The sequence below is a fragment of the Cotesia glomerata genome, linkage group LG9 (genome assembly GCF_020080835.1).
Source record: "Cotesia glomerata isolate CgM1 linkage group LG9, MPM_Cglom_v2.3, whole genome shotgun sequence".
Classification (NCBI taxonomy): domain Eukaryota; kingdom Metazoa; phylum Arthropoda; class Insecta; order Hymenoptera; family Braconidae; genus Cotesia; species Cotesia glomerata.
In genome coordinates, this window is record NC_058166.1 from 17,872,852 (window position 1) to 17,895,657 (window position 22,806).

A 22,806-nucleotide genomic window follows, 5' to 3' on the forward strand; every position below is an offset into this window, starting at 1 on the left:
TAATTCATATAAAGGATTTATCTGTTGATTTAAAAAAAATTTTTTTTTTAATTTAAATTTATTAATTTTTTGAAAAAATTATTATTATTAAAAAAAAACATTCAAACTTTTTAGTAATTATAAAAAATACATTTTTTTCTTAATATTAAAATTTTTTTAATTTGTATAAATAATTTATTTATTGATTTTTTTTTGTAAACAAAATTTTTTGGATTAATTTATTAATTTTTTGAAAAAATTATTATTATTAAAAAAACACTCAAAATTTTTATTAATTATGAAAAATATATTTTTTTCTTAATATTAAAATTTTTATAATTTATATAAAAGATTTATCTGTTGATTTTTTTTATAAAAAAAAAATTTTAGGTAAATTTATTAATTTTTTTAAAAATTATTATTATTAAAAAAAATTTAAATATATTTTTATTAGTTATAAAAAATATATTTTTTTGTTAATATTAAAATTTTTTTAATTTATATAAAAGATTTATTTGTTGAATTTTTTTTGTAAAATAATTTTTTTCGGTAAATTTATTGAGAAATTTATTAATTTTTTAACAAAATTATTATTATTATTAAAAAAAATTTTAAATACAAGAAAATGTATTTTTATTAATTAAAAAATAAATTTTTTTGTATTAATTTAAAAGCTTCATGATTAATTTAAATAAATAAATAAATAAAAATTTTTCTTTCTCAGTGTAATGATAAATAATCAGTGTATTTAAAAAAAAATCAATATTAATTAAAAGACCAAAAAAAAAATAATAATTAGTGACCTAAGAAGTGAAATTAAATTTTCTAAAAGCAATAAAAATAAAAAATTGATAATGTTAATAACGGGGTTGAAATTTCTCCGGTTTATTGTCGGGAGAGAATTGTTCAAAAAAGTCTTGAGGTGAACAATTAAAAAAAAAGTGTTTAATAAAAGGAATAATAAATCTATTGTGAGATCATAATACCGAAAAAAGAAAAAGTTTTAGCTGAAGTCGAAGAAACAAAAAGTGATTGAGATGAAAAGTTTAAGCGAAGAAAGCTGGAGCGGTTTCGCGAGGCACTCAACTGCCGACTGACATCCGCAGAGGGATCATGGATTTTGTTTAATCTCAAGAATTACAACCATAGTCTCTAGTTATAGTCTAGCTAATCCGATAGATAAATAGTGTGACAAAATAAACACACTCGGAGATGAGGGTGCTCCCGATCTTCGAGTCTAATGGGCGCGATGAGGCTCACCAGAGGGGAAAGTGGTCACCGGGATGCTGCACAGTGTTATGCTAGGCTACGGACCGGGACGTGGGAGAAGAGATAATTTTCCCGGGTGTCATCCAGACCGGCGAACAAGGCGATTCAGGATGAACCGGGGCGAGCAGGAGACTCTGTTCAGGCAGAGTCGCCAGCTCACCAGGATAGTGTCCTCCCGCGAGGACTTGGTCCTCAGTGTTCTCAAAGCCCCCATCAGCCAGCAGCAGCAGCAGCAGCAGCAACAGCAGCAGCAGCAGTCTTGCAGGCATCAACAGTACTTGCACAGCCCCCAGGAGCACCAAAACTGCCTCCCGGACCATCAGAGTCACCACAAAAAATGCCCTCATCAAGGTATTTGTTCATTTTCACTCGCTACACTGAAAAAAAATAACTTTAATCAAGTAAATCGACGTTCTAACTAGCAAATTGTCTAACTCCATTTTAGAAAATCTATTTGTACGAAAAAAATAATTAGTTCAAAATTTATTATCACTTTAAAAAACCATTTAATATCCTTAATCTCTAATAGAGATATAATATTTAGGTTTGAATCATTCAAATAATTTATAATTGGATTATTACTACATCGAAATGTTAAAAAATCACCCTTAAAAAAATTAAGGAGTTAGACAAATTGTTAATTAGACTGTCAAAATTAATTTAAAAAACTTTATCTTGATTTTAGTAGAAAAATTCGTATTTTTTATTATTATTAATATATTAATTAATAAAATAAATAAATATTAAAAACTAAAATATTTTCTTGATTTAAACATTTTTAATCTTGATTCACGGAAAAAAGAAAACTCGAAAAATTACCTCGTAAAAAATAACAAGTAGTCCGTCATATTAAAAACTAGAAAAATTACAGTTCGAAATAACATTTTTCAAAATTAAAACTTTGAATGTTAATTTTCAGAGCTTTCAATGTAAATATTACATTCTACAATATTATATTCTACTGTAATTTTTCTAGTTTTTATCACGGAGCGCCACGTTACATTATATATTATAATTTTTCGAGTTTTCAAGACAATGAAACTCTTTAAAATTTTTTTATCGATTCAAAAATTATTCTTTTAAATCGAGGTAATTACATTTGTAATTTTGAGTTATAATTAGTGATTTGAAACGAAAAATCTGCTTAGTAATAATTGAACAAGTCACAAAAATTATAAATGGTCATTTTTTTAGAAAAAATTCTTTTAAAATTTAATTTATTTAAAAAATTATAAATAAAGAATTTTTATTTAAAAATTCTTTTAAAATTAGTCAAAAAAATTTTGACGGTCATTTTTGCATCATTTTATTTAATTATTAATAAATATTTATTTAAAAAAAGTTATAAAATTTTTTTAAATAATTTTTTATTAGTGCAAAAAATTGTTTAATTTAAAAATAATTAACCCAAACAAATCTTTCTTAATAATGATGAAATTCTCCAAAAAAATCTTGAATCCTTAAATTAAGTTACAAAACTACATTTAGATCAATTAACCACTCAATAAAAATTCTTGTCAATTGAAAATAAAGTTCTCACTTGAAGATTTTGTCGCGCCAGTCAAAAAAATTTTATCAGCACAAATAAAAGCAAAGACCGAGCTAAAGGAATAAAAGCAGCAGTAGCAATAGCAATAGCGGTTTATCGATACCATTGTAAAGCTCTGCTTCTTAGGAAGTCTATTTTTGTCTCCCAATATCATCGTTGATTACCTTTAGTGCACTAGACAGTTAATTTCGACGGGTAAAGCTCGAGCTTTAACTTTTTACAATACAATAATACATATTGCGCCCGGCAGTCAATAATCATCAATCATACAAGCCAGCATATGTCACATATGACATCTATGTCTTCATCCATATCTATTATTTTAAATTTATCATTCTCTGCTTAATTATTTACACTGGTTATTCTTTAAATTGGACGCTCATTAGATCAAACAATTATTAATCATTCCTATTTTATAAATTTGGATAATTGAGCCAATAAGATTCTTGCAAGTAGTACGAATAAATGCTTAGTCGGCGGAAAAAAGATCCTTCGTAGAAAAATTGCACTTGACACTGCAACAATTGAATATTTTTTTTTTTTTTTTAATTATTGATTAATTAATAGTTAATATTTGAAAAAAAATAGACATTGTTGTGATGATAAATAAAATTTTTTTTAGAGATATTTTTATGTAAAAACAGATGATTAATTGGTGGATTACTAAAATATTTTAAAGCACGAAAATATTGACGACCTTGAGGCGGTTTAGCTCGATAACAAATTACAAATTACGAATTGCAAATTACAATTATCCTTTTCACTGGAAGCGCTTAACTATTTACCGGATAACTGAAAGCCCGAAGCCCGCGGCGGTGTGTCAACTAGGCCGTGTCTCATTAACCCCTAGTTTCTTTGCAATTATACACAAACTTAAACGTCTTAATTGATGGTGGCTGTTCTAGCATGCTCACGAGAACCTGTACAATTAATGTCTTCCTGAATCAGTCTGCCTCTTAATTTGCAAATCCTTCTGAGAGAAACCCGGATTTTCCTCTTAAATATACATACATTTATCTTTAATCTTGAATAAGAGGATGCATCTCCACTTAGATCTTATCTGGGATTTTTTTTTCATAAGTCGTACGCAAAAAAAGCTTACTTAAACCAAGGAATTTTTTTTAGACTTAAAAAAGATTTTTTTTAGTTAAAAATTAATAAGAATTAAAAGTTTTCAATAAGAAGAGAAATTTTTTTGATTAAAAAAAATAAAAAACCAAAAAAAAAAATAGAGGATATACCCGAGACTGGACTCGAACCCTGTTCAGTCCACGCGGTTAATAAAGAGTGACACTACTAAGCTATTATTCTTACTTTGATAACGATTGATTTTATTGAAATTTTTGGTGGCGCTGTTTTTGAACTATTTAAAGCCAAAAATATCAAATTTTTACTCTTAATTCTTTTTTTAATAAATATATTTATCAAAAAAAATTTTCTTAACCTGGATATTTTATATTCAAATGAAAAAATAATCACTATTGATTAAAAATATAATTTTCTTGCTGAAATAAAATTTATTTACACAATATTTAATCAAGTATCGGTAATAGTGATTACCAACTATTCTAACTCCAAAATGTCGGCCGCATTTGGAGGTTTAATCAAAGTAAAGATAGAAACTGAGATCATAAACAGAAAACAAGCTGAGCTTGATGTCTTTATTTACTTTGAAGTTACAATAAAGAAGTTATGAAGCCAGAAGCAAGGAGCTGGGGAGTTGGGAGTAAACTTGAGCGAACGTTACCGTTACGTCGGATAGTTCCCTTTGAAAAGGACTCGGGACAGATAAGACGCTTCCTGCCTGAAGTAAACCTTACACCGAAACTCAAAAGTTAACCTACAACTCACTGTCAACTTTTGAACACAAGTTGATAACTATTTACATCATACATCACTAACTCTCATTTCTTCTTAGAATTATTGTTTCAATTTCCAATTTACCGATGACGTATTCAATATTAATTACATTTAAATCCAGAATTCCACGCCTCATAGTTTATTTATTTTTTAGAAAAACAATAAATTGTTTTGCTGGGCTGCTAATTAATTGAATGTAAAGCTTGCCGCTTTGAGGTGAACTATTTATAAATTTATTATCAGGTTGAATTGAAAATATCTGGATTTAATATTGGTCGGGTTCGAGTATTTTTTTTTTTTCATCATGAGATTACACAATATCAATACTTTATGACTGGATCAAATTCAATATTTAGTTTGAATGGGCGACGTGGCCTTTTAAAATTCACCCTAAGATTCAGAACCGGCGGTGTTACTGCTACTGCTTGCCCAACTTCAATCTTTTCAAATAAAATAAGAGGTAATAGTTTCTCTCAAGGGAATCCAAATTTAATCCCATTTAATCTCTATTGTGTTTATTTTATTTTTTTTTTTTTTTTTTTATGATAAATTAGTTTACTTTTTACGTTGTTAAAAGAGAACATTTGAATTTATTCGATTGTAAATTTTTGGTCTAACATTTCAGAAGCCAAAACCCGGACGAATTATTCTCAGAAATCGATTTATTCTGGTAATAAAAATAAATATATATACTAAAGGGTGCATATATAAATAAGTAATGCTTTAAAATGAACATCCTTTTGCTTTGAGATTCTTAAATATTTTCTCGAGGATTTTAATTTTGTTTTCTTAGCAATTGATTATTTATTTGATCAATTGACCGTCTTAGAAATAATTTATAAAAAAAAAATATTTTTTTTATATTTAAAAAATATTTTTCAGAAGTTTCTGTATTTCACCGCTAGGTGTCGCATGGCTGATTTTTTTTCTCGCTAGTAGAAAGTTATGACTAAAATATAAATAAGCAGGTTCAAAATTTAATTAGGATCTTAAAATAATAAAATTTAATTTTTTTAATATTAGAATTGAAAAAAAAAAAATAATATTTATAAATTTTAAGTCTGGAAAAAAATTTTTTTTTTAATTTTCTTACATTAAAAATAATTTTTTTTTAAATGTAAAAAATAACAGACGGAAAATGTAATTACCTGGACTGAGTAAAATGGAAAAAAAAAAAAAAAAAAAACAAACAAATAAACAGTAATAAAAGAATGTTTAGGTCAAACTTACAACGAACGTCTTCCAAAGCAAAAGTCAGAGGATCAAAACACGCGACTGACGGAGAAGCGGTACAGCGCGGCGGCGGCTTACGCGGCGCTCCAGGGGAGCGAGGACGAGCTGGTCTCCTGCGACACCACCGAGGACTTGGCGTTGAAAACGCCCGGGAGTGAGACGGAGGACACCGACAACGGGGTGAACACCTTGGAGGACAACCCGACGCCGCGAAAGTTCACGTTCCTCAAACGGTTCCGGTCCCCGAGGTTCGGAGAAGCCCATCACAAGCGAGTTCCCACCCCGATGAAGAGAAAGCACCGCAGGAAAAGAAGCAAAGGGGATATTATTAGCAGAAACGACCCCGGCAATGACGTTGGCGGGGAGGATGAGGAAGAGGAAGAGGAAGAAGAAACCCCGATTCCTGTTCAAGCCGGCGTACCTGATCCCTACTACCCCATTTACTTGCCCATTGATCAGGCCTTTAAGGCCAAGTATGTCTTTCATCACAAAAAGGGAAAAACATTTCAAGAACGGCTTTATGTTTTTCTCGAGCATCCTGGTGGCTGGATTTGTTTCGTTTATCATTTCACTGTGTAAGTTTTTTAGTAGTCTCAATTTTAATTCATTGATTGCTTTTTTTAAATAAATTTATTTTATAAGTAACAACTTTATCATATCCTTATATGATAAATTAGGTTTTTATGGTTAAATTTGGTATCGTTGGAAAAGTATTGACCTAAAGTTGTGCCTTTTCATGATTTTATATCATTCTCACCAATAATCAATTTATGATGATAGGTATTTCGATTGCATTCGAAAATGGTTCATCTCTAGATACATAAATAAGAAATGAGCTTGTATTTCGTGAACTATTGACATTTTAAAAGATATAAGCTCACCTCGACATTACACTCATCGAGACCTTTCATTTGAGTACCCACATCAATTTTTCATATATTTCATATATGTATGTATATTATATATATATATATATATATATATATATATATATATATATATATATATATATATATATATATATATATATATGAAAAATATATAAGAAATTGATGTGGGTACTCAAATGAGAGGTCTCAATAAGTGTAACATCGGGATGAGCTTATATCTTTAAAAATGTCAATAATTAAGAAATGACCTTGTATCTCGTGAACCATTGACATTTTTAAAGATATAAACTCACCCCGACATTACACTAATCGAGACCTTTCATTTAAGTACCCACATAAATTTTTCATATATTTTATATATTTATATATTTCACAAATACCATATATATAAAATATATAAAAATTGCCATGTGGGTACTTAAATGAAAGGTCTCGATGAGTGTAACATCGGAATGAGCTTATATCTTCAAAAATGTCAATAATTAAGAAATGACCTTGTATCTTGTCAACTATTGACATTTTTAAAGATATAAACTCATCCCGATGTTACACTCATCGAGACCTTTCATTTGAGTACTCACATCAATTTTTCATTTATTTATATATATTATATATATGTATATATGAAAAATATATAAAAATGCATGTGGGTACTCAAATGAAAGCTCTTGATGAGTGCAACACCGCGATGAGTTTATATGTAATACATAATGTAGCTTTTACTTTTTTTTTATATATAAAAGTTTATAAAATTTTTCAATATGTAATTGCAATTTAATTGAAATCAACTTGTTATTGTTATTAACCATCAAAGAGGCATTCAATGAGCCCGCAGTTAATCAAGAGTAATAACAAACAATGTTTACAGTGATTATAGCTCAGGGGTTCAAGCAAAATTCATAAACAACGGGCAATTAAATATGCATCACCTTTGAAAGTTTGAATGAGCAACGACAGGTCATAACTAATTCATCACAGCCCCCAGGGCATTTTATAACATTACTTCGACATGTACCTTCTATTTATATGACCTACATTAATTATAATCCGGTAGCCACTAATTTATCGCGGCAATCATAGCCCCAGACTTAATCGCAATCACTCTCAAATTACTGGAGCGATATTTTTTAATTTATTATTTTTTTAATAAATTTTATTTGATATTTAAATATTTATTTTACAGCGCATTAATCATCGCAATGATTATAATGTACGATAATAATGATTATATTACAATTACTCAATATTTGCATTATCATATTAATATTATTGATACAGTAAATATAATGTAATTACTATATTTACTGCCAACAATTTAATTTCATAGGATAGTTTTGGATAAATTAAAATTAAAATTATTCTATTAATTTTATGAAATTCCCCTCGATAGAAAAAAAAATATAATGAACTTGATTTGTATCAGACTGATTAATAGTATTCGAGATAATCTATTATATAAATGGTGAGACTATTAATTATATAGATAGATAGATAGATAGATAAAAAGAGCAAGCGTGCAGCCGTGAACACACAAATAGAACAAAATAACTTAAAAATGAATAATGAGGATACTGCCGCTGAACAATCGATCAATAAATAGACATCCGAGTTTGATTGTGCAACACACTGTTCACTGCACACATGCTCACGTTTGTATGTGGTATTGTAAACCTGTAGCGTTTAAAAACACGCAGAAATTACGAATTTAATCCGCTTGTAAATTCAGACTTAGACAATGACAACGGAAAATTCATGTTATAAGGTAATCCTTTTTTAAACCTTATTATTTTACGGAATATTAACTGTTTTTGGATTATTATTATTGTTTGAAGAGAAAAGTTTTGAATTAAGGACTAAATCATTATCTAGTCAGTGTAAAAATGGCTTTATCTCCTGAAATATTGATTTTTGAGACAAATTGTAGCTTAAAAAATTTTCTAGGAAAAATAGCTGTAACCTATCGGGCTATCTTCAATATTTTAGGAAATATAGCTACTTTAGTGCTAACTAGTTAAAAATAAAAGATCATCAGCTAGTCGCTATAGAAATGGTCTTAACTCCTAAAATATCGATTTTTAGGATCAAAATTGTCACTTAGAAAATTCCCTATGAAAAATAGTTGTGAGCTATCGAGCTATCTTCAATATTTTAGGAATTATAATTATTAATTACTCAAACAGTGTCCTGATAGTTAAAAATAAGAAGTCATTTAAAAAATAACTATAACTCCTAAAATATTGATTTTTGAAAAAAAAATTATAATTTAAAATTGTAGCTTAAAAAATTTCCTAGGAAAAATAGCTGTAAGCTATCGGGCTATCTTCAATATTTTAGGAAATATAGCTACTTTAGTTAAAAATAAAAGATCATCAGCTAGTCACTATAGAAATGGTCTTAACTCCTAAAATATCGATTTTTAGGATCAAAATTGTCGCTTAGAAAATTCCCTATGAAAAATAGTTGTAAGCTATCGAGCTATCTTCAATATTTTAGGAATTATAATTATTAATTACTCAAAAAATGTCCTGATAGTTGAAAATAAAAAGTCATTTAAAAAATAGCTATAACTCCTAAAATATTGATTTTTTTTAATTATAAGAGATTAAAATTGCAGCTTGATGAATTCCCTACAAAAAATAGCCTTGCACTATCAAGCTATCTTCAATATTTTAGGAGATATAGTAAATTAGTAACTTAAGTAGTTTTAAATACTCCTAAAATATTTACTTATAAAAAAAATATAATTATTATCATTATAATAACAATTCTTTATTTATCATCAACATTTAAAATAACTAGATCATGTAAGTTTATAATTAGATTGTAGGTTAAAAGTCTTTTACTAAAGAAATATTATAAAAAAATATATTAATAGCCTTGGAATATTTTATTTTTATCATATCCTCTCTGATAAACCCGATAATTTAGTAATATACAATAATACCACGACAATACACCTTTGACAAAATATATATGCATTAATATGAGTATTTGCGAAATCGAATACCAGTAGAAGGTTGACAATCGGAAATTGAACTTTCGGATTTGTAAAATCACCCACTGAATGTAATATGACGTTTGCTATCTATAATATATCATATGTTGCCGTATCTATCTACTAAAAATATATATTTCTTATATATTATTTGTAATTTAACCGGTAAAATTTTTTCTTCGGTCTTTCACGGCATTAATTTTAATTTATTGAATGGAAAGAATAATAGAGCTCAGTTCGGGACTCTTGACATCGAGTAAATATTATTGTGACCATTCATACGAATATTTTCTGAGAGAAACCAAGAAATTGAAAGGGCTTTTATGATTATTTAACAATAAAAAATAATAGTCCGCTTTGGCTTAGTGTATTACGCGGATTGGAGAGTGAACAAGCTTCGGTGGGAAAAGCTGAGCAAACACATTGGTAGTAAATTAATTTTCGCTAAGGTTAATTGCTATTAAATTTATAAATGAGTAATGGGTTCACCTGCTGACATTGTGCTGTAACACGAGTGTAAATTAATAATAATCACAATAATTATATTTTTTTTACAAACAATAATTTTAGGAGTTGTAGGATACTGTATAATATTTAAGGATACTGTATCTCCTAAAATATTGAAAATAACCCCATAATATAAAGACGTTTTTTGTAGGAAATTTTCTAAGCTACAATTTTGGTCTCATAACTTTTTGATAAAATCAATATTTCCAGAGTTATAGTAATTTTTAATTTTCATAAATATTTTTTTGAGCCAAAAAAATTGACCTTTAAGCCAAAAGTTTAATTTTCCTTCATCATATCGCGTACTCGCATTTAATTCTAAGGACCCCAATATATCACTCGGCGAAGCAAAGAAGAGTTGTAGTCCTGCTTCCGGCATAACTCAGCCTCACTATTGCATTATAAGAGTTGATTACTCCGATCGGTTTTGCGATTTTTTCCAGGCACGGAGCTTGCAATTAGACTTAAGAGTTATCGTTATCGGTATGAGTGTTGATATATAAGTGCAGCTAGTCGGGATGGCTTAACAGGCTTACATGCCCTGGAATATACAGCAATAAAAGTTGTTCCCGTGTTCTTTAACACGGATGGCGTGTCGAGGGACCATAATTTAAGTCGCGGTTGTGCCTCGGTGCCCATCAACCTGCCTCGGGTCACCTTCCTCGACCTACTGCGATAATTGTCTTTATGTTGAAACCTAACTTGCACTTATCAGAGCACTTTTTTACCAGGTTTGATGGATCGGCTGCCCGAAACCTTTCCAAATAAAGATCTCGGGACGATTTTTCAAGCTGGTTATCTTGGTTGGGTTTTTTTCCGAAGGTTGTGGGTCGAGATTTAGCAAATTTTTATCTAGGAATTAGCAGGAAAAAATGCGAACAGATAAATTATTGTTACGTAAAAAAAGTATTTTTTAATTAAAGACTAAGCTATTATTGTTCAGATACTCTAAGAATGGAAATAACTCCTGAAATATTGATTTTTGGGAAAAATTGTAAGACTAAAATTGTAGCTAAGAAAATTTCCTACAAAAAATGTTTTTATACTATCGACCTATCTTCAATATTGTAGGAGATATAACCTAAGATGTGACTTAAATAGTGCTCAGATAGTTAAAAGTAAAAAATTATCACTTAGTCATTCTAAAAATGACTGTAACTCCTAAAATATTGATTAGAAAAAATTATAAGAATTTAAAATTGTAGCTTATAAAATTTCCTACAAAAAACGTTTTTATACTATGAACCTATCTTCAATATTTTAGGAGGCAAAAAATATTATTGAAGACTAAAAATTTATTAAATTTTCTTGGCGCAAAAAATTATATTTTCTGTGCAATATATAAGAATATCCACCCTTAATTGGTGCGAAATACATCGATGATATTTATATTCATTGGCGTTCCTCACGTGTTCAAAAGTACTTAACCATTTGAGCTGTTTTCCGTTCTCTTATTTTTCCCATCTTCGCTAATAACTTTTTCTCCAGGTTTTTTTCTTCCCGGTCTAAGGATCAATCCTCCTGAAATTACCAAAAAAAAAAAAAAAAAGAAAGAAAAGCCAGGTAATGAGATTACTTTTACCCGAAATAGACCTTCCAATATTTATAAAAATCTTATTTATTTCAACTCCGGTAATTAATTAACTGCCTGTTCGTGATGTTATTATGATGAATAGAACTTGGTGAGATTTAACAACCCATTACCCGTGATTTTATTTGATATAATTTAATTATAAATTATGCATAACAATTATTTATTACTTTTTCAGGTTCATGGTGGTATTGGTGTGCCTCATATTTAGCGTACTGTCAACGATAGAACAATACAGTAATTTCGCAAATGAAACACTGTTTTGGATGGTGAGTCAACAGGACACAAAAAATATTTTATTAATTTCATTATAATTTTTTTCATCATCACTGAAAGTTTGTTTCATTTTAATTTAACGCGAGCGTCGATGCTATATAGGCCAGCATGGAGGAATTATTTGCACACGCCAACAATGGAATGTACAGTCTCTCTGTAGTTTTTAACTAACCTAATTTTTTTGGCTACGTTTTTATTAATAACTCGATTTTATTCTCCATATATATTTTAAATAATACACTTTTCTGTGGAAAAATTTCCTAGTTTGACTTAATTTTTTATATCAAGCATTATACCGATGTATCAAGCCATATCAAGCTAAACATTAGCCTCTAATGATCAATTTTTAAGCCAGAACATATTAAAAAATGTTCTATCAAAAGATCATCCTATATTAGGTCCAATATAGCCATTTTAGGTCCCATCAGCCAAATATAGCCTGATGCAACCTAATATATCCATATATCTGACCTAATTTAACCAATTTCTACATTAGGATCGTCCCAGAATAAATTCAAAATTATTTATCAACATTTAAGGCCGTATTAGGTCCAATGAAGATATATTAAGTTACATTAGGACATTTAGAGCTAAAAATATATGATGATGTAGCCTGATATATCAATATTTGACCTAATATGGCTAATTTTTATATTAAATTATATCAGATCACATTAAAATTGATATATTAGACCTAATATAGGTGTATTAAGTTATATCAAGACACATAAAGTTAAAAATATCCTGATATAACCTTATATATCTGGTATAATATAGCTATATCTGGTTCAATATAGCCATTTTTCAAATCAGATCATATTAAAATTTATTTATGAACTTATCAGAGTTAATATAGGCATGTATTAGACCTAATATAGACATTTTTAGTGATATACGGGCATATTAAGTCAAACATGACCTAATATAGCTTCATATAGCTATATTTAGTCTGATGTGGCTATGTCTGGTCTTTTAGGATCACTTGTAACATCAGAACACATAAAATACTTCAATTTAACCTTATATGGACATATCAGACTTAATATAGGCGTTTTAGGTTATATTAAGATATTTTGAGACAGATATGTCTTGATATAGCCTGATATATCTACATTTGGTCTAATATAACTATATTTGGTTTTTTAAAATTATATTTAGACATATTTAGACTTGATATAGGCATTTTTAGTGATGGAAGGACGTATTAAGTCAGACATGTCCTAATATAGCTTCATATAGCTATATCTGGTCCAATATAGCTATATTTAGCTTTTTAAAATTATTTTTAGACATATTTAGACTTGATATAGGCATTTTTAGTGATGGAAGGACGTATTAAGTCAAACATGTTTTAATATTGCATAATTTAGCTATATCTGGTCCAATATGGCTATATTTAGTCTGGTAAGTTCAATTTAAATATTAGAGCGTATAAAATATCATATCAGGCTATATTAGATTTTTTTCTAACTTGCTACTACTTAAAGGACAATTAAGCGTATCAATGGCTGTTGAAAGTAATGCTTGTAAAGATGATTACCGAGATTGAATAGATTAATGAAAAGCCAAGTGTAACTGACGTTTCTCGAGCCAAAGTCTCATCGATTGATCCTCCCACTTAACTAATACTAATTTACAACTGGAGTAGCGTAGGCATTAGGTACCAGGCACTAGACACTAGGCACTAGGTTGAGCATCGCAGCCTCTTTCAGCTGACGTCCTGAATTTGCGGGTAGAACTCGACGTTTGCGTCCGACAGGTGAAGCTAATCCAACTTTGGTTTACGTAAACAGCCTAACCCACCAGCCAAGTGGATTAGTATTCCATCAATCACCCTCTGAATTCCGATTTCAACGCTTAATTGATAGTCAGCGACTGTCTGCAGATGACATGATCCGGCAAGAGTCTCTAACGACTGCATTTACTTAGTGTCTAGTTCCTCCTTCTATCTCTAATATCTTTGCTTCGGGAAATTATCAATGATAATTCAGGGTTGTGAGGTGATATTTTTTTGGATTTCAGGAAATATGCTTGGTTGTGTTCTTCGGCGTGGAATATATGATAAGACTATGGAGCGCCGGCTGCAGGTCAAAGTACATGGGCTGTTGGGGGAGGTTGCGATTTATACGCAAGCCCATTTGCATAATAGGTCAGTTGTTTGTTTATAATTAATTAATGTTATAATTTTTTTTAACAACTTAAATTTTTTTTATGATTTAATATTTATGAAAACTTATTTAGCAGATATTTAATAATTTTTGTAACAAATAAATTGTGTCAAAAAAATTGAGAAAAATTTAATTTTTTAAAAATTATTTTTTGCAACAAATTTTTGTTAAATAAAATTAAAAAATTGTGAAAGCTAAATTTAATAAAAATAATATTTAAAAAAATGTTTTATATTATTATTGTTATACAGTATAATTTTAAATAATTAACTCAGTAAATATAAAAATAAAATAATGGAGGATAAAGTTAAAAGTAGTTTTTTCAATGAAAATCTGATAGAAGAATGTCAGGAAAAATAACACCTCGGGATGTCTGTCGTATTCTGTTAAAATAATATACTAGTACACCAGAGATTTTCTGGTACTCGGTGGACCAGAGATTTATTTATTTATGTACTTTTTTTTTTTTTTCTTTCATAAGAAAATATCAATATAATTTAAAGCTTTTCGTTAGAAAAAATTAAAGTTTGTAAAAAAATAAATTCTATTTAAAAATTAATTTAACTCACAGATTTAATCGTGGTGGTTGCATCGATAGTCGTTCTATCAGTAGGAAGCAACGGCCAAGTGTTTGCAACTTCCGCAATCCGAGGGATAAGATTCCTCCAAATTCTGCGAATGCTCCACGTCGATCGTCAAGGTGGTACTTGGCGACTTCTCGGATCCGTCGTATTCATTCACCGTCAGGTGATCTTTTAATCCCTTTTTTTTGTCAATAAAAACTAACTAATTAATTAATTACCCAAAAAAATTCAGGAATTAATCACGACGCTCTATATCGGATTTTTGGGGCTGATATTCAGCAGCTACTTTGTATATTTAGCCGAAAAAGATGCCGTGGGACCTGATGGCAAGACTGATTTTGCCAGTTATGCCGACGCCCTTTGGTGGGGTGTTGTAAGTATTCATTTCTATATTATTATTTTTAAAAAAATTCTTCAATTAATAATAATAAACTTTTGGATAAAATACCATATTATTATATAGTTACTTAAAAATTGGCTGTAACTTCCAAAATATTGATTTTTTGGTAAAATTTTAAGACCAAAGTTGTAGCTTATAAAATTTCCTACAAAAAACGTTTTTATACTATAAGGCTATCTTCAATATTTTAGAAGATATAGTCACTTAATTAAATGCTCACAAAGTGAGTTTTAACAAATCATTATCTAGTCATTGTAAAAATGACTATAACGTCCAAAATATTGATTTTTTTGGTAAAATTTTAAAATCAAAATTGTAGCTTAGAAAATTTCCTACAAAAAACGTTTTTATACTAGGGGGCTATCTTCAATATTTTAGAAGATATAGTAACTTAATTAAATGCCTATAAAGTAAAATATAAAAAATCATTATCTAGTCATAATAAAAATGGCTGTAACTTCCAAAATATTGATTTTTGGTAAAATTCTAAGACCAGAATTGTAGCTTATAAAATTTCCTACAAAAAACGTTTTTATACTACGGGGCTATCTTCAATATTTTAGGAAATATAACTTGTTATGTAACTTAAACAGTGCTTAGATAGTAAAAAATGAAAAAATAATTATTTAGTTATTATAAAAATGGCTGTAACTTACAAAATATTAATTTTTTGGTAAAATTTTAATACCAAAATTGTAGCTTAGAAAATTTCCTACAAAAAACATTTGTATACTATGCACCTATCTACAATATTTTAGGAGATATAAATTAATATGTAACTTAAATAGTCCTAACATTATCAAAAGTAAAAAATCATTATTTAGTCATTATAAAAAATGGTGATAACTCCTGAAATATTGATTTTTTGGTAAAATTATGAAACCACAATTGTAGCTTATAAAATTTGCTACAAAAAACATTTTTATACTATGGGGCTATCTTCAATATTTTAGAAGATACAGTGTCTTAAGCAGTTCTCACTCAATAATAAAGAAAAAAAATAATGATCTAGCCCGAATAATAAGTAATTAAATAAATAAAAAAAAGCTTATATTTAATAAACAAACATTCTAGCAATTGTTTGAAATTTCTTAAAGTTTCCAAATATATATACTTTTATTTATTTAATTATTATTAAAGTAATAATATAATGAAATTAAACGGAAGATTTAAATATCAGATCACCTGAAACTCAATTAAATATTGACAATTGAATCTTAGGACACATAAGCCCACTTGAATAGCAATCCTCTAATATAGAAGATAAATCAAGCGAAGGCGTATACATGTATATTGATAGCTCACTCGAAACAATGCTCCTTTGTCACTACTCACTACTCACTAGTTACCGAACAAAACCAACAGAGATATATCGGGCTGATTATTTAAACAATGTCTCCGTCTATGTATCTATATATAAATATGCGCTATACATCAATCTATCGTGTATAGCAATGCATCGTTAAATTAATTGACAACTGGCGGCTGGCGGTCTCTCCAAGCGACAATCTCCTGATGGCAATTATCGCGACCATTTAGTGGAAACAAAAATATTAAATATTCTATCGACATTTACGTCTGATTGTTTGCTATGTTAATATTTATTTTTTTTAGATTACCGTCACAACGATAGGGTACGGAGACACTGTGCCGCAAGTAAGATTTTTTTTTAATTTATTTATTTATTTATTTATTTACTGGTATGCTATTTTTCTAACGAAAATTCCGATAAATTTCAGACCTGGATGGGGAAAATAGTCGCCTCCTGTTTCAGCGTGTTCGCAATATCATTCTTTGCACTTCCAGCGGTAAGTTTTTTTTTCATTATTGTTATTGTTGGTAATATCAATATTATACTGGGTTGTGGTGAAGAAAATTCGATATTTCACAGTGTAAACTAACGACAATGTTGCCGGATAATGCCATAAACTTCTCCAGCAAGTTGTTTATCCGCGGGTAAATTTTCAAGGACTAATATTAAGTTTCAAACCGCTACAATTCGAGTTGCTAACTATCCAAGTTTTATGTCATAGCTTAAACAACTATTCAATAATATTTATATTTTTTTGTCTACTTTAAAATAATACTTCTTAAGTTTTATTAAAAATTCTATTTTTTTAAAGAAAATTCTCTATCTCTAGATACATAAATAAAAAAAAAATGACCTTGTATCTTGAGAACTATTGACATTTTTAAAGATATAAGCTCATTTTGATGTTACACTCATCGAGACCGTTCATTTGAGTACCCACATCAATTTTTCATATATTTTACATATTTATATATATATATCAGATGTACCATATATATAAAATATATAAAAATTGCCATGTGGGTACTTAAATGAAAGATCTCGCTGAGTGTAACAGCATGATGAGCTTATATCTTTAAAAATATCATAAATTGACAAAATATAATATAATTTCTTAATTATTGACATTTTTAAAGATATAAGCTCATTTTGATGTTACACTCATCAAGACCTTTCATTTAAGTACCCACATTAATTTTTCATATATTTATGTATATTATATGTATATGTGAAAAATATATAAAAAAATTCATGTGTGTACTCTAATGAAAGGTCTCGATGAGTATAACATCATGATGAGCTTATATCTTTAAAAATATCATAAGTTGACAAAATATAATATAATTTCTTAATTATTGACATTTTTAAAGATATAAGCTCATTTCGATGTTACACTCATCGAGATCTTTCATTTAAGTACCCACATCAATTTTTCATATATTTTATATATTTATATATATGAATATATGAAAAATATATGAAAATGCATGTGGGTACTCAAATGAAAGCTCTTGATGAGTGTAACATTATGATGAGCTTATATCTTAAAAAATGTCAATGGTTGAGAAAGTACAGTGCAATTTAACAAAAGTCATTATTTAATAAAGCAAAATTTTATTCATTTATAGTTAACAAGTCACGGCAGTCACATAGTGACTGCAAAGTTGCTAGTTTTTAATTAAAAAATTTTATTTTTAAATAATAAAATTACACTAAAACCCAAGATGAAACGTTACATTAAAACTTGGGTTAAACCCGATAAAGTAATTTATAATTTTCTCTATACTCCACGAATATCTTCTTAGTAACTTCCGATGAAACTTAATATAAAAGAAAAAGTAAAGGAGGTTGTAGACCCTCGCTCACTTAAATCGACAAGTAGCTGTAATCTAAGCACTAAGAAATTTAGCAATTTACAAAGTGATAATGATGAATAATAAACTATCTTAGCAATAATAATGATAATAATGTTAATGAATTTAGGGAATACTCGGGTCGGGTTTTGCCCTAAAAGTCCAACAAAAGCAACGTCAAAAGCACTTCAACCGTCAGATACCAGCCGCAGCGATGTTGATCCAGTGTCTGTGGCGATGTTACGCCGCTGACAAAGCCATCAACAGTGTAGCAACCTGGAATATTTACATTAAGGACCCGGCACCTGGCGGACAACCCTCAACGCCGCTCGGCAAGGTGAACTATTAATAATATACCGCATTTAACTACTCCATATCACAAGTAGAACGTTTAGCTGTTGACTGTAAATGTTTACTAGTTGCTTCTCATGTTTTTGAACGTTAATATGGCAATCCGTTGCTGTTTTTGCAATTTTTTGTCTATTTATTTTTGTTATTACGATGATTATTTTTCGAAGAAGCAATATGATTTAATTGGTAAATATTTTTGGACGGAGAGAATTTTTTAAGGGGAAATTTTTTTAATAAAATTTTTAATTTTTAAGAGAAAAAAAAAATTACATGATATTTTTAAATTAAAAGCTTAGATAATTTTTTTAACAAATAAATTATGGCAAAAATAATTTATTTTGAAAATTTTATCTTTAAAAGCTCGGAAAAATTTTAAATAAAATGTTTTTTTAATAATTTTCTAGATTTAGTTTATTTTCAAAAAAAACTTCAAAAATTTTTAAGTGTCAGCTAATTTCAGCCATAAAATTACAGAGAATTTTAATTTATTAATTATTAAAATAAAAAAAATTAATCCTCTGTAATTATTAAAAAAATTGAATTTTTCTTAAAAAAAATATTTTATTAAAAAAAAATTACAGGATATTTTTAAATTAAAAGCTTTGATAATTTTTTTAACAAATAAATTATGGCAAAAATAATTTATTTTAAAAATTTTAACTTTAAAAGCTCGGAAAAATTTTTAATAAATTTTTTTTTAATAATTTTCTAGATTTAGTTTATTTTCAGTGAAAATTAAAGAAATTTTTAAGTGTCTGCTAATTTTAGTCATAAAATTACAGAGAATTTAAATTAATTAATTATTAAAAATAAAAAAAATCAATCCTCTGTAATTATTAAAAAAAATTAAATTTTTCTTCAAAAAATATTTTATTAATAAGGAAAATTATTAAAAAAAAATTTTTTTAAATAATAAATTATGTTAATAGAGGGGATTTTCGTCTAAGAGCGAGGTTGAGGCAACGAGCAGAGAGTGTGCGCTGATACACGAGCCCCAGAAGCCCCTTCCTTAAAATTCACACAGAAAATTCTCTCTGTACACAATTATCAAACAAAAGTAAAATCGGGAAATTATTGTTTTTTTTTTTGTCAGTCGTATTAAAGGCACTTGTGAATTTTGAGCATTTTTGATGAGCCAGAGACTTTGTTTAGGTAAATTCAATCATGGTAGTTAAACTCCTCATTTTGCAGTAGAGCATTAAGTGTTCCCATTTTCAAATAATTTTCACTAATTACTAAAAAAAAATCCGCATTAAAAGAGTGTTTTAAATAATTTTTGACCCGGCTCAAATTTATTTAAAAATTAAAGTCTTGAGCTGGAGGAAAAATTATTTTTTTTTACTGTTCTCAATATAAGATAAACAAAAATTGTCATATGGTAGGCAATTGATAAACCAACCGTAATGTATTTCAGTTGATTTGTGTAAAGAAGATGGTATGTAAATGGTTTAGATTTATTTTATTTATTTTTTATATCTCCTTATGCATGTTTTATTCTTTTCTTTTCATTTTTATTATATTTAATTATTTTTTTTATTTTTAATTATTATCAAATATTCGGCTAATTTGCTATCATCAGTTATTTTTATATCAATCGCTGTAATTGCACGGAAGATATTTTATTTTGATAAAAATTTTTTTTCGCTTTAGCCTTAAATAGATACCGGAAATTTATAAATTTATAATTGTATAATAAATTATAAATTAATAAGTAATTACTTTAATAAAAATTAGTATAAATTTTCCAGACAAAAATAGATTAACCCAGAAATTAAATAATCAATACACATAATTAAAGAATTTTCCTATAAAATTTAATATCATGTAGATTGTAATTCAAAATCTATATCAGAGAAATAATTGGATTAATGGAATGCCCCAACATGTTTTAAATTATTTTAATGAGAATTTCAAATATTCAATTTCAATCTATTAATTTTAACGATTAATAATTTTTAATTATTACATCGAATATTTTAATTTAATTTCCATTAATTACTCCCAATTAATTGCAGCTGGTAATCATGTAATTATTAATAATTAATAAATAATAATTAATAATTAGTAATTAATAATTGATAATTAATAATAATTATTGATAATAATTATTAATAATAATTATTGACAATAATTATTAATAATAATTATTGACAATAATTATTAATAATAATTATTGATAATAATTATTAATAATAATTATTGATAATAATTATTAATAATAATTATTGATAATAATTATTAATAATAATTATTGATAATAATTATTAATAATAATTATTAATAATAATTATTGATAATAATTATTAATAATAATTATTGATAATAATTATTAATAATAATTATTGATAATAATTATTAATAATAATTATTATTAATAATTATTAATAATAATTATTGACAATAATTATTAATAATAATTATTAACAATAATTATTAATAATAATTATTAACAATAATTATTAATAATAATTATTGTTAATAATTATTAATAATAATTATTAATAATAATTATTGATAATAATTATTAATAATAATTATTGATAATAATTATTAATAATAATTATTGATAATAATTATTAATAATTAATAATTAATTATTGATTATTAATTATTACTTGTTATTTATTAATTATTGATTATTAATTATTAATTATTAATAATAGTAAAATTATTAAAAATAAAAAATTTTGTTGTAAAAAAATTCTATCATAGGCTTTGTAACAAAGTTTCGACATCTCAATGGACAAAAAAATACAATCTATGGATAGAGAGCGTTTGTGTAGCTTACAACAATATCTATATCTCCAGCTTGATGTATTATTGCACGTGCATGAGTTTGTATTGCATGAGCGCATATTGTAATGTATGTCAATTCCATTTACTCATTCCACTCTTATTACTGTTGATTGCCGCTACTGCTAAATTTCTCTCTCTATTTATTACTCTATTTATCTTTATTCTCTGTCTCTTTGTCTCTCTGTTTTATCTGTTTTCTGTATACTTTTGCGCACTTATTTATGTAACACTTTACGTGAATGGTATGTGGCTTGCACGTTGAACATCGAAAATCCGAACTTGAGGTAGAGTGGTTTTTCCGGTGTAACGGGATACTCATCCTTTGTAAATATAATAATAGTTACTCTTTCCCGCAAGTTCTATTATTCAAGGTATAATAATTATATTTTGTTGGATCTTAAATTACCAAGTCATTATCTAGTCACTTGAAAAATGGCTATAACTCCTTAATTATTATTTTTATTAAAAAAAAAAAGAGACCTAAATTGTAGCTTAGAAAATTTCCTACAAATAATATTCATAACTATCGCGCTATCTTCAATATTTTAGGAATTATAGTTATTTAAATAGTGCTAAAATAGGAAAATGTACAAAATCATCTAATTACTATAGTAATAGCTATAACTCCTAAAATATTGATTAGAAAAAATTATATGATTTAAAGATTTTAACTTGATAAATTTCCTATGAAAAATTGTAATGAGCTATCGAGCTATCTTCAATATTTTAGGAAATATAGTTACTTAAATAGTACTCTGATAGTTAAAAAAAAAAAATTATTGTCTAGTCATTTAAAAAATGACTTTAACTTGTAACTATAGATTAGAAAAAATTATAAGAATTAAATATTGTAGCTTGATAAATTTCCCATGAAAAATTACTTTAAACTATCAATATTTTAGGAAATATAGCTACTTAAATAGTGCTTAGATGATTAAAAATATTAATTCATTATCTAATCAGTTAAAAAATGACTAACTCATGAAATATTGATTAGAAAACATTATAAAAATTAAATATTGTAGCTTGATAAATTTCCTATGAAAAATTGTAATAAACTATCTAGCTATCTTCAATATTTTAGGAGATATAGCTACCTAAATAGTGTTCCGATACTAGTTAAAAATAAAAAATCATTATGTAGTCGCTTAAAAAATGACTCTAATTTCTGAAATATTGATTAGAAAAAATTA

The 22,806-nt window shown here is 27.2% G+C and overlaps 1 protein-coding gene across 9 annotated transcripts in view; it reads left to right on the forward strand.

The window, feature by feature from the left end:
• Positions 1-759: 759 nt before the first annotated feature.
• Positions 760-22,806, forward strand: part of LOC123272069 (potassium voltage-gated channel subfamily KQT member 1-like) — a 28,712-nt gene continuing 6,665 nt past the window's right edge. For 3 of the 9 annotated variants that reach the window (XM_044738694.1, XM_044738697.1, XM_044738696.1), the window contains exons 1-10: positions 760-1,599; positions 5,868-6,465; positions 12,052-12,142; positions 14,172-14,298; positions 14,889-15,064; positions 15,134-15,274; positions 16,916-16,957; positions 17,041-17,109; positions 18,597-18,803; positions 20,232-20,252. In XM_044738694.1, coding sequence (XP_044594629.1) covers positions 1,263-1,599; positions 5,868-6,465; positions 12,052-12,142; positions 14,172-14,298; positions 14,889-15,064; positions 15,134-15,274; positions 16,916-16,957; positions 17,041-17,109; positions 18,597-18,803; positions 20,232-20,252 — 1,809 coding nt within the window. In that variant the 5' untranslated portion in view covers positions 760-1,262. The remainder of the gene's footprint in view (positions 1,600-5,867; positions 6,466-12,051; positions 12,143-14,171; positions 14,299-14,888; positions 15,065-15,133; positions 15,275-16,915; positions 16,958-17,040; positions 17,110-18,596; positions 18,804-20,231; positions 20,253-22,806) is intronic. The other 6 variants (XM_044738698.1, XM_044738701.1, XM_044738700.1 and 3 more) reach the window with 3 other exon arrangements.